Source organism: Apium graveolens, chromosome 10, assembly GCF_009905375.1.
Source record: "Apium graveolens cultivar Ventura chromosome 10, ASM990537v1, whole genome shotgun sequence".
Taxonomy (NCBI): Eukaryota; Viridiplantae; Streptophyta; class Magnoliopsida; order Apiales; family Apiaceae; genus Apium; species Apium graveolens.
The window spans coordinates 87,000,881-87,013,814 of record NC_133656.1 but is presented as its reverse complement, the minus strand read 5'-3'; the positions used below and the strand labels follow the sequence as shown (position 1 = coordinate 87,013,814).

Sequence of the window (12,934 nt, the reverse complement as noted above, 5' to 3'; positions counted from 1 at the left end):
AATCTTATTATTTCACAGCACAACAGAAACAATAATGTTCTCTGGTTAAATTATACTACTACTCTATATTATAATTAATGGAAATAGCTTTAAGTTATGTTTTCTGGTTCAATAACGTATCATGAACTGCGAATTTATTACTCAAACCGCCCCTCCCCTGCATGTTCTACCAAAAATCTGAATTATTATTGGACGTTATTTCAATTTCAATATTTATAAAGGATGTTCTTTTTTTTTCTTCCAGCACCAGCACTGTAAACAAGTGATTAGTAATTGTCTTTTTTGTGAAATTTTCAGGAAAGTGGAGTTTTCGTATTTATTTATTTTGTCAGGAGTTTTCCTACTAAAATATTAAAATTGACAAATTATTGTATCCGTTCTTTTTTATTTGTCACATTTGACTTATGTACAGTCAAATTAATCGAAATTTGATCCAAATTTATTAATATTTTATAATTGAAGAAATCAAAAAAAAATATTAAAAATTATATTTAATCTATTTTAATATATATTTTTTCAGTTATTAAAATAATATAAAAATAATATTTAATTTTTGATCAAAAAATTAATAATTTTAATTATAAAAAAGAAAAAATACAACAATTAAAAAGGAACACATCAAATACAAGAAATTTAAGTTGGTTTAATTATAGTGGTTGAGAAGGTCAATAATTGGTGAGATAATCGGTGGTTTAATGAAGGCACGTAGTTTATCCCAGGTTATAAAGTTGACACTGTCTTTTAAAAAACATACTCACACTACATGTTCAAGTTGTCAACTCCTCTGGATCTAAACTATAGTTTATTATAATGGGACATATTGCACTATAAATGCCATGCAAATACCATGCAGTTCTCATCAATACACACTCCAAGCTTTATTTGTCTTTAGTTGTAACCAAAAATGAAGCCTAGCCTTTTGATTTCTTTTGTTCTTTTGTTGTTAACATTTCTATGTGCAGCACCATCTGCTTTATCAAAAGATAAAGATCCCCCGAAAAAATTCGTCAAGTGTCTTAATCGTCACTCTAGTGACATATATAAACTTGTATACACCCAGCAAACCCCAAACTTTACTCAAACCTTGCTCTACACCATTAATAATTTGCGTTTTGCAAAGCCTGAGACGCCTAAACCTCTGGTCATTGTTACACCAGTGACCGAATCACAGATCCAGACGGTGATTTATTGCTCCAAGAAACATGATATGCCAATGAGAATTCGAAGTGGTGGTCACAGTTTCGAAGGTCTTTCTTATGTTTCTCCAATCCCATTCGTGATACTTGATATTGTCAATCTCAAAACATTCAGTTTTGATGCGGGGAGCCAAACAGCGTGGATTGGTTCCGGTTTGACAAATGGAGAACTTTACTACAGGATTGGAGAAAAAACTGATTCTCTTGGCTTTCCATCAGGTTTATTTGGGAATGTGGGTGTTGGGGGACTTTTAAGTGGAGGGGGTTATGGCATGATGATGCGAAAGTACGGACTTGCTGCCGATCACGTTATCGATGCTCGCTTGATCGATGCCAATGGAAGAATTTTAGATAGGAAATTGATGGGGGAGGATTGGTTTTGGGCCATTAGAGGAGGTGGCGGTGGTAGCTTTGGAGTTGTGCTTTCCTGGAAAGTAAGACTAGTTCCAGTGCCGAAAATTTTAACTGTTTACAAAGTATTCAGAACAGTGGAGCAAAATTTGACAACCATTTTTCATCGATACCAATCGGTTGCAACCAAGTTCCCTAAAGAACTTAACATCAAGGCCGATGGACAGAGTATCGTGAGCAATGCCAGTCCTCGATCAGATAAGAGAACAATGATCTTCCTATTTCAAGGCATGTACCTAGGCAGAGTTGATAAGATGCTCTCTTTGATGCAAGATCAGTTCCCGGAGCTTGGTGTGGTAAGAGAAGATTGTTTTGAAGTAAGCTGGCTTCAGGCAATGGTGTACTTTTCAGGTTTTGAATTGTTCACGCCTCCTGAAATACTGCTTAACTTAACAGTTCTTCCTCGACCAGCTTTTAAATCGAATAATGACTATACTCAAGTTCCAATTCCTATAGAAGGGTTAGAAGGTTTGTGGGATATGATGTACAAACTTCCACCTCAAAAAGCAACTTTACAGTTTACACCTTACGGAGGAAGAATGGATGAAATTTCAGAGTCTGCACTTCCATTCCCTTACAGAGCTGGAACTTTGTTCAAGTTTAACAGGTTTGCAGAAACTGATACAGATGAAGCTGAACGCATGGAATGGATTAAAAGTTTAGCAATTTATTTGACTCCATATGTAACCAAGAATCCAAGAAGTGCATATGTTAATTATGTCGACCTGACGATGGGGAGTAACAATCTCGAAGGCACCACAAGCTACCAACAGGCAAGTAGATGGGGAAGACGCTACTTTAAGAATAATTTTGACAAGTTGGTTAAAATCAAATCAGTCGTGGATCCTGATAACTTTTTTAGACATGAGCAAAGTATCCCTCCACTAATCTCTGTCTGAAAAGTTTAGAACTACAATTAAGTACTCTATCGTGTATGTAGTAATCCATTGTATATTTTGTTTCCGTCTACTCGTATAAACCAATAAAACCAGATTTCGGTCATTCTTCCTACAGTTGTTGTAGTTTTAATATGGTACTAACAAATATTAGTAATTCTACTACACACCTAATCTATTCTTGTCCATTGAACACATGGGCCTCTGTTCATACCTGTGAAGCGATATTAGGGATGAGCAAAAAATCGAAAAAAATTGAAATTGAACCGAAACCGATAAAATCGAGTAGAAAAAATCGAACCAAGCCAAAACCGAAATATTAAAAACCGAACCGATTACATGGGTTTGGTTCCGGTTATTAGTTAAAACGGAACCGGGAAAACTCAAGCCGGACCGAATATTTAAATAATTAAATATATGTGTAATTTATATAATTTATATGAATTTAATAAATCAAAATTTTATATTTTAAATAATTAAATATATGAGGCACTAGGGATGGCAATGGGTCAGGTCGGATCGGGTTTCGTAAGATCCAAATCCGATCCGTTTTGTTTCGCGGATTGGTTTCGGGTCCGGATATTAAAAATAAATATCCAAATTCGATCCATTGGTTTTTTTCAGGTTTCGAGTCGGTTTCGGGTTTAATTCAGATATTTTAAAAGTAATTAATAAAAAATTAATTAATTAATATTATACAAATATATGTTCGGTAACGCATGTTTTTCGATGTTAAGAATATAAAAATGATACTTTATATATTGTCAATAAAGGGTTGATGTAGGGGTCGAGGACTTACTTTACTAAATGTAGGTTAAAGTTCTATTCACGTTAATATTTAGATAATTTAATATTAGCGTGAAATATAATAAATTTAATAATCGATAATTATCCAATATTCTGATTATAACATTAGATTTAAATATTTGATGTATACTGTTAGGGCGAAATCACGCGCTAATATTCACGCAAGTATACTCGTTCGCAAGTAATATAGAATACTTTCTAGTTCGTTCCCACAGAGACTCAGACTAATTATGTTCAATTAAACTCACTCACCAATGTATGATTAGTTTTCAATGTTAAGACAATAACACTTAGATTTGATTAACTAATTATTAACTACAATTAACTACTAAAATTAACCACTTAATTAACACTTCAAATTAACAATATTAAAACACTCATGAGATCACAACTTCATTACTACTTCCTTCAATAGTCATTGTTATTATCCTTAGTATGCAACGGTGATGATATTAATCGAATAACACGAAACTAATAAAAGCCAACTTTCATTGTACTAATACCATTCTACCAAACATCCACAATTAAAATAGAAGTTGAACAGGCATCAATTATGTTGAGTCCCTATATGTCTACAGAAATTGACAACATAATGATTTAAGAACAAGTTATTCCTTTTGATTACACAGGGCGAATAAAACGGTTAAAGTTACCCACTAATCATGCAGACTCGTACATGAACCTATGCTAGCATGGCAAGTTCTAAATCTCAAGATCCACTGTCACTTCACAAGAGATTAACACCCTATCTTATATGTTCGCGACGTACATAAGACGAATACGCACAACCAATACTAGATATCATACAATCACCACACACTAAGGTATTAAACAACTAACTAAAGAATTCCATAGCAAATCCGTTACGACCCCATGATCACGATTAGCCCATGTTAGCACTTATCATCATCATGGGTTCATATGAAAACATGATAAATAAACACAAAAGAATAATAACTAAACTAATTATATTAAACCAGAGTACGTCACAAGAGTAAATAGGTTCAAAGCAAAGAAAACTAGCATCCAACGTTACAACGAAATAAAGAATCACAAGAAATATGCTTCCTCTTCGTTGCGATGTGCTAAAACGGTCTTCTTCCTTATCTCCTTCGCTCCTTGATTAATACAACAATCCAACACACGTGAAACGTCTCTGAAATTTACTTATATAGGAGTCCCATAAAACTCAGATTACTCAGAAGTTGGAAGCCAAACAGAAATAGGAGTCTAAAATAATAAATCTAATTTTCCCGTCCCTGCGCGGCCGCTCAGCATAGCTGAGCGGGCGCTCAGCTTCCTGCGCGGCCGCTCAGCATAGCTGAGCGGGCGCTCAGCATAGCTGAGCGGGCGCTCAGCATAGCTGAGCGGGCGCTCAGACCCCTACTGGAAAATGGTCTGATTTTGCTCCGTTTCTTCGCTGTAATTTTCTCCTCTCTTCCCTCTTACAATGCTAGACACATGCCAATGCTGATTATTGATGAATTCTCCCCCGAAATACAACTAATACCCTGAAATGCACAAACACTAGAAAAACACATCAAATACACAAAATACTTGATTTCAAGACACCAATTTAAGCTATTATAAGACGTTCTAAGTGGTATAAAATGCCACTTATCACACCTCCAAACTTAAATCGATGCTTGTCCTCAAGCGTCACAGACTCAAAAACAAAATAAAAACATGCATGAATGCAATCTATATGAAATGCAGCGATCCCCCTTACTATGACAAAACCAACCAACTTACAACATCTCAACAAATGCAATTAGGCGACTAAAGATCAATCAAATCATGCAAACTAACATACAGCCAGAAACGTGGTGTGTGCAGATGCTTAACAGATATACTTCAGAACTAGATCAATTATTATGACTCAACTATCATCAAGGCAATCACATGATTATACAAAGAATCATGTTTTTATTCATAACAATAATGCTTATTTGACTGTGCAATGAGTGAGGTCCAGAAAAGACTTATACAATGGTATCCATGTAGCGAGTGTTAGGTTAGCGGATCCCAGACTCTAAAGCCTTAGGTCACTAGGCACAAAGTCCCCTAAGAACTTAATAACTCGAATACCAAAGAGCCCACTCGTGATCAATTATGCATTAACTCTTTATCTTTATTTTTTTTTCTTTTATTTTTTTTTTCTTTTCTTCTTTTTTTTCAAAATTTCTTAGCAAGTGCGTTTCGCTCCATCTTGCTCAACCCTAGACTACTCGCATAAACATACGAGCTGGCTACTAGCCATTTGACGCCTAGCCACAATTAGCAACGAATTCCATTTTTTACTCCATTTTTTTTCTTTTCATGCCTTTATCACTAAGAACCTATTATAAAATTCTAAGCATAATAAATAGATTATCCTCGAAAACAATCAGACCATAATAACCATCTAGTCCTTAAGCATTCTCTAAGACTTAGTGAAAATACAAGTGTTTCTAGCATGCATATCAACCTACACGACTCAACATCACTTTAATGATATCACTACACTCGCATCAACATCACAAACCAGTCGGCAAATCATCGCAAAAGGGATCATGGCATATGCATGAGCTACATGACATGATAAACAAATAAAGCCATAAATAATAATAAAAAAACTATATGGCAAAAATTATGCAATTATATGAACTAAACTATCATGAATATGCAACTATATGACACACACACAAAATATTCCTTAACTACCACCCCCAAACTTAAAATCTTCACTGTCCCCAATGAAGGTAGTAAAAAGGAACATAGGGTATACCTACTCGGAGAGATCATCATCATCATCACCCTCAGTGGGTGGTGTATCAGGAGGCGGATATGCAGAGTCCTCACCAAAAACTGGCCACTGGATGTCAGCTCTAAGGCCTCGAAAAGCGGTCCCTAGCGCAAGGGTGAGCTTCTGAGCAAACCTGCTCTGCGTCTCGTACATAGCATCCATCCTCCGTGACAGCCTCCTATACTGGGCATCAGCCATCCCAGAACCCTTCTGAGCTCTAGAAGAACCAACCTCATCACGCCTCGGCGTCACCATAGTAGCACCTCGTGCTGGACGCCCTCCTGGAAGACGATAACCCAGCCCATGCTCCTCGGGCTCACCACCGGTCCACTCCTGCCTCGCATTCAGAGTCCCGGAATCAATAGGAGCGGCCGGCAACTGTAACTGCTCATGAGACGGCCACTGAACTCCCACCGCTCGACAAAGCTTAGTGACCGTGGATGCATATGGGATGTTCACGTGCTTAGCTCCCCTCAAAAACTTCAGAATTCCTTGGTAGATGAACTCACCAAGGTCCACATAGTACTCCTCATTCACAATTCCCCACAACAACTGTGCTCTCTCAACTGTGACCTCATGTGCATACGAAGAAGGCAGAATATTAGCACAAATAAATGCATTCCATGCACGGGCATACCTGTTCATCGCAATCGCTGGAAAGTGACGATACTCATTAGTTCCAGTCTTGAAAGTCCATACTGTGCCCGACCTACAGAGAGTAGCACAAATCAAATCCAAGTCAAAATCCTCAGCAGTCTTCTCGTTCCAGTTCTCCTCCATAGGCTTCCTCTATCTCTACCCAATCACACGGCGAATCGCCGCTGGGTGATAATCAACCGTCATCCTCCGGACTACAGAAAACCCATTCTTCTCGGCCTTCGCGTTCGCATAGAACTCGTGAACCACACTCATCGGTACTGCTTCCAGCGACTCACAAAAAGCTATCCACCCCTTCTCAGCAATCATAGGCAACAACTCACCATCCCTCCCCGATGGTAAAAATCCCCTCTCCTTCAGAATTGGCTTCCCCAGAAGCCTAGTGTACTCCTCCTCAGCAGCCCTATCATTCAAACGAGGCCTCGCAACAGTACCCCTCGAAAAATTAGCAGTAGGGACAGTGTTGCTACTATCAATAGTTCTTGTTCTCTTGGGTGCCATCGAATCTGAATAAAAGTGCTTGAGATTTGTGTTTTTGTGTTTGGGAGAGAGTTGAAGTGTAGAAAGTGTATGGAAGATATAAGGGATAGGTGTATGTATATATAGGGTGTGGATTAGGGTAGAATTAGATTAGGAGTGGGTTTAAGGGTTAAAATCATGGGATAATGGGGAAATAGGTCGTGGGTTTATGGGCTGTATTTTGTTTTTTATTTTTCTGATTTTTTTTTCGCTTTTTATTGAACTAAAAAAAAATTTGTCCCAGCCGACCCCTGAGCGGTCGCTCAGCAGAGCTGAGCGGGCGCTGAGGAGGCTACTGGAAAAAAAAATTCTGGCCAGGTTTTTCTGATTTTTTTTGTGGTTTTGGATAGGTTATTAACTTCTAAGGGTTCCTGTAACAACAAATCATGGGTTGCCTCCCATGAAGCGCTTCTTTTTCGTCATTAGCTTGACGTTGCGTACCTTCCTCAAGTTAACAATAAAACGGCACTAACCACTTCTCGGTTTGCCGTGTCCCCATAGTAGTGCTTCAAACGCTGACCATTAACCTTGAATGTTTGGTCCAGATCATTCTCAAAAATCTCCACCGCTCCATGTGGAAACACAGTTTTGACAATAAAAGGTCCAGATCACCTTGATTTCAACTTCCCTGGAAAAAGTCGGAGACGAGAGTTGAATAAGAGAACTTGTTGCCCCGACACGAATAACTTAGGATGTAGCTTCCTATCGTGCCACCTTTTCACCTTTTCCTTGTACATTTTGTTGTTCTCGTACGCTTGGAGTCAAAATTCATCAAGTTCATTAAGCTGAAGCATTCGCTTCTTTCCAGCTGCATCTAGATCCAGGTTCAACTTTTTCAACGCCCAATAGGCCTTATGCTCAAGCTCCGTAGGTAAATGATATCCCTTACCATACACCAGTTGAAACGGGGACATACCAAGTGGAGTTTTGTATGCTGTTCTGTAAGCCCAAACAGCTTCATCGAGCTTTAAAGACCAATCCTTCCTTGACGGACAAACAACCTTCTCTAGAATGCGCTTGATCTCCCTGTTAGACACTTCCGCTTGACCATTTGTTTGCGGATGATAGGCAGTAGCAACTCGATGATTTACATTATAACGCTGCATCATAGAAGTGAACTTACGGTTGCAGAAATGCGACCCTTCATCACTTATGATTACTCGTGGCGTTCCAAACCTTGTGAAAATCTGTTTATGAAGAAAATTCAACACTGCCTTTGCATCATTTGTCGGTAGAGCTTTGACTTCTACCCATTTTGAGGCATAATCGATTGCCAGCAAGATGTACTGATTGTTGCAGGATGAGACAAAAGGCCTCATGAAATCGATTCCCCAAACATCAAAGACCTCGACTTCAAGCATCACATTTAACGGCATCTCATCCTTTCTCGTCAAATTTCCCACTCTTTGGCAACGATCACATCTTAAAACAAACTGATGAGTATCCTTAAACAAAGTAGGCCAGAAAAAACCTACTTGCAGGATACGAGCTGCCGTCTTCTCACCACCATAGTGTCCTCCATAAACTGTGGAGTGGCAGTCTCGTAATATCCCCTCTGTCTAACAGAATGGGATACATCTCCTGATGATCTGGTCAGCTCCCTATGTAAACAAATACGGCTCATCCCACATATACCACTTCACCTCATACAAAAACTTCTTCTTTTGAGCTGTGGTCAAATTAGGAGGCATTATATTGCTGACAAGATAATTCACAATATCTGCGAACCATGGCTCTTCCTCCTGAACTGCGAACAACTGCTCATCCGGAAAAGATTCGTTGATCAATGTCTTATCATGTGAAGTACACTCGGGATTCTCCAATCTAGAGAGATGGTCAGCTACTCGATTCTCAGTACCTTTTCGATCCTTGATCTCTAACTCAAATTCCTGTAGTAAGAGCACCCAACGAATGAGTCTCGGCTTCGAATCCTTCTTGGAAACCAAATAGCGAATGGCCGCATGATTAGTGAATACTGTCACTTTTGTCCCAAGCAGATAAGATCGAAATTTCTCGAAACCAAAGACTATAGCCAAGAGCTCCTTCTCAGTAGTGGTGTAGTTCATTTGGGCCCCATTTAAGGTCTTGCTAGCATAGTAGACCACATGAAAGAGATTATTCTTGCACTGCCCAAGAACTGCGCCTACCGCATAATTACTCGCATCACACATCATCTCAAAAGGCTCTGTCCAATCCGGTGCTGTAATAACTGGTGCAGTGATTAAACTATTTTTACGAGTCTCGAATGCCGTCAAACATTCATCATCAAATTTGAAAGGCACATCCTTCTCAAGCAAGTTGCACAGCGGCTTAGATATCTTCGAAAAGTCCTTGATGAAACGCCGATAAAAACCCGCATGACCAAGAAAACTACGGATTCCTTTCACATAAATAGGTGGTGGAAGATTTTCAATGACTCCCACCTTGGCTTTATCCACCTCAAGACCCTTGCTAGAGACCTTATGCCCAAGAATAATGCCTTCACGCACCGTAAAATGACATTTTTCCCAATTGAGCACCAAATTAGTTTCCACACACCTTTTGAGCACGGCACGAAGATTATTCAAACATTCATCATACGAATGTCCAAAGACGGAGAAGTCGTCCATGAACACCTCGACATTATTCCCAATCATGTCAGAGAATACAGCCATCATACATCTCTGAAAAATGGCCGGTGCACCACATAACCCAAACAAGACTCTACGAAAAGCAAACGTGCCAAATGGACAAGTGAAGGTAGTCTTTTCTTGATCCTCTGGTGCAATACAAATCTGATTATACCCCGAGTAGCCATCCAGAAGACAATAATACTCATGACCAGCTAACTTGTCAAGCATCTGATCAATAAACGGAAGAGGGAAGTGATCCTTCCTCATGGCCTTGTTCAACTTTCGGTAGTCCATGCATACTCTCCATCCTGTGACTGTTCGAGTGGGGATGAGCTCGTTCTTCTCATTTGCTACCACAATAATACCTCCTTTCTTAGGCACACATTGCACGGGGCTCACCCAAGAACTGTCAGAAATAGGATAAATGATTCCTGCATCCAGCCACTTCAGAATTTCTTTCTTCACCACCTCTTTCATGATAGGATTAAGTCTGCGCTGTTGCTCAACAGTTGGCTTACTACCCTCCTCTAGCAGAATCTTATGCATGCAATATGAAGGGTTGATCCCCTTGATGTCTGCTATGGTCCATCGAATAGCCAATTTGAATTCTCTCAAAATCCTTAAGAGTTTGTCCTCCTCACTACCTGAAAGGTCAGATGCAATAATAACAGGTAATGTAGATGCATCACCTAAAAAAGCATACCTTAAGTGTTCAGGCATTGGCTTAAGCTCCAAGGTGGGTGCTTCCTCAATTGATGGTTTGAGCTTTCCTTCAGCATTTTTGAGGTCAGAAGTACCAAGAGATTCAAACAGCATGTCCAGCTTTCGCCTCCAGGGAGAAGTATTAAGATATTGTAATTGCTCATTGCCATCCTCATCATCACTGTCAAAATCCCCCACTAAGGTCTTTTCTAATGCATCAGACATTAGCATATGATCGAGTTCTGAAGTAACCGCAGAATCAATCAAATCCACTTTTAAGCACTCCTCATCTTCTGTAGGAAATTTCATTGCTTTGAATACATTGAAGGTCACATCCTAATCTTGTACCCGCATTATAAGTTCACCTTTCTACACATCTATCAAGGTACGGCCAGTAGCCAAGAAAGGTCTTCCCAAGATTATGGGAATCTTCTTATCTTCCTCGAAATCCAGAATAACAAAGTCTGCAGGAAAGAAGAGTTTATCCACCTTGACTAGCACATCCTCCACTATACCTCTTGGGTAAGTAATAGAACGATCAGCCAATTGTAGAGACATGTAGGTGGGCTTTGGATCACGTAAATCCAACTTTTTAAAGATCGACAACGGCATCAGATTTATGCTTGCTCCCAAATCGCAAAGGCACTTGTCAAAAGACAACTTGCCAATGGTGCAAGGAATGGTGAAGCTACCTGGATCTTTAAGCTTTGGAGGTAACTTTTGTTGTAGCACAGCACTACATTCTTCCGTTTGAGCAACGGTCTCAAGGTCATCCAATTTCACCTTCTTTGAAAGAATACTCTTCATAAACTTCGCATAACTAGGCATTTGCTCCAGAGCCTCAGCGAAAGGTATATTGATGTGAAATTTCTTGAACACCTCTAGAAACTTACCAAACTGCTTATCCAGCTTTTGTTGTTACAATCTCTTAGGGAAAGGTGGTGGAGGATAGAGCTGTTTCTCCCCTGTATTACCCTCAGGCAGAGTGTGTTCAACAGTAGTCTTCCTTGGTTCCGCCGCTTTCTCCTTTTGCTTAGCTTCTTCATCTCCAACTTCAGCTTCTCCTTCTTTTGCCTTTTCAGCATCAGCAACTTTCCCAGACCTTAAGGTAATAGCCTTGACTTGCTCTTTAGCTTCCTTCCTGCCTGGCACTTCCGTGTGAAGTGTGCCAGGTTGACGATTGAGCACTGCATTGGCTATTTGACCGATTTGATTTTCCAAGGTCTTGATCGACACCACCTGACTCTTGCACAACAGCTTAAGTTCCTCAAAATCAGCACTAGTGGGTGCAGCTGCACCTCCCTGTTGAGGATATGATTGCCTTTGAGCATACTGCTGTGGTTGCTGGAATCCAGGTGGATTGAACTATTTACTCACACCTTGCTGATATGGTGGCTGAATAGCATTCTGATTATTACTCCAGCTGAAATTTGGATGATTTCTATTGTTAGGATGATAAGTAGCTGGCACAGGCTGCTGTTGTCGCTGATAATTGTTCACATACTGAACAGATTCGTTAACAAGAGAACACTGATCTGTAGCATGAGAACTTGCACAAAGCTCACGGACCATAGCTATTTGATTGACTCCATAGGTAGCTAGAGAATTGACCTCATAGACAACGCTTTGAGCTGCGCTGCAATAGCGGTGGCTACATCGACTTCCAGAATACCTGCTACCTTCCCAGGCATCATCCTTTGAGTTGGGTTTTGATGCTCATTTGCAGCCATAGTCTCAATAAGATTATAAGCCTCAGTATAGATTTTGTCCCACAAGGCGCCTCCAGCTGCTGCATCGAGCATAGGCCGAGATTGGGCCCCTAAACCATTATAGAAACCAGTGATCACCATCCAATCGGGCATTCCATGATGTGGACACTTTCTCAACATTTCCTTGTAGCGCTCCCAAGCTTCGCACATAGATTCTGTAGGTTGCTGCGCAAACTGAGTAAGAGCACTCCTCATAGCAGCAGTCTCTGCCATTGGATAAAACTTCACTAGAAACTTTTGCGCAAGATCTTGCCAAGTAGTGATGGACCTAGCTGGTTCAGAATGTAACCAGTCCTTAGCTTTATCCCTCAGAGAGAATGGGAAAAGCCTCAGCTTGATAGTCTCATCAGTCACACCATTATATTTGAAAGTACTGCAGATCTCGACAAAATTCCTTATATACATGTTGGGGTCTTCAGTCGCAGCTCCTCCGAAAGAAACAGAGTTCTGCACCATCTGAATAGTGCCCGGCTTGATTTCAAATGTGTTAGCTTGGATAGCCGGATGAAGAATGCTTGACTGAATGTCATCTATTTTAGGCCGAGAAAAGTCCATAAGAGCTGGATCTGCCGGAACAATA

At 39.8% G+C, this 12,934-nt stretch overlaps 1 protein-coding gene and 1 non-coding gene across 2 annotated transcripts; both read left to right on the top strand.

Annotated features, from left to right (window-relative positions):
- The first annotated feature begins 904 nt into the window (after positions 1 to 904).
- Positions 905 to 2,506, top strand: LOC141690724 (tetrahydroberberine oxidase-like). The gene has a single exon (XM_074495499.1). It carries the CDS (start codon positions 905 to 907, stop codon positions 2,504 to 2,506), a length of 1,602 nt encoding a protein of 533 aa, XP_074351600.1.
- A 9,939-nt stretch (positions 2,507 to 12,445) lies between these two features.
- LOC141694948 (small nucleolar RNA R71) lies at positions 12,446 to 12,552 on the top strand. The gene has a single exon (XR_012564226.1). It is a non-coding gene; the product is annotated as a small nucleolar RNA R71 (small nucleolar RNA).
- The last annotated feature ends 382 nt before the right edge of the window (positions 12,553 to 12,934 follow it).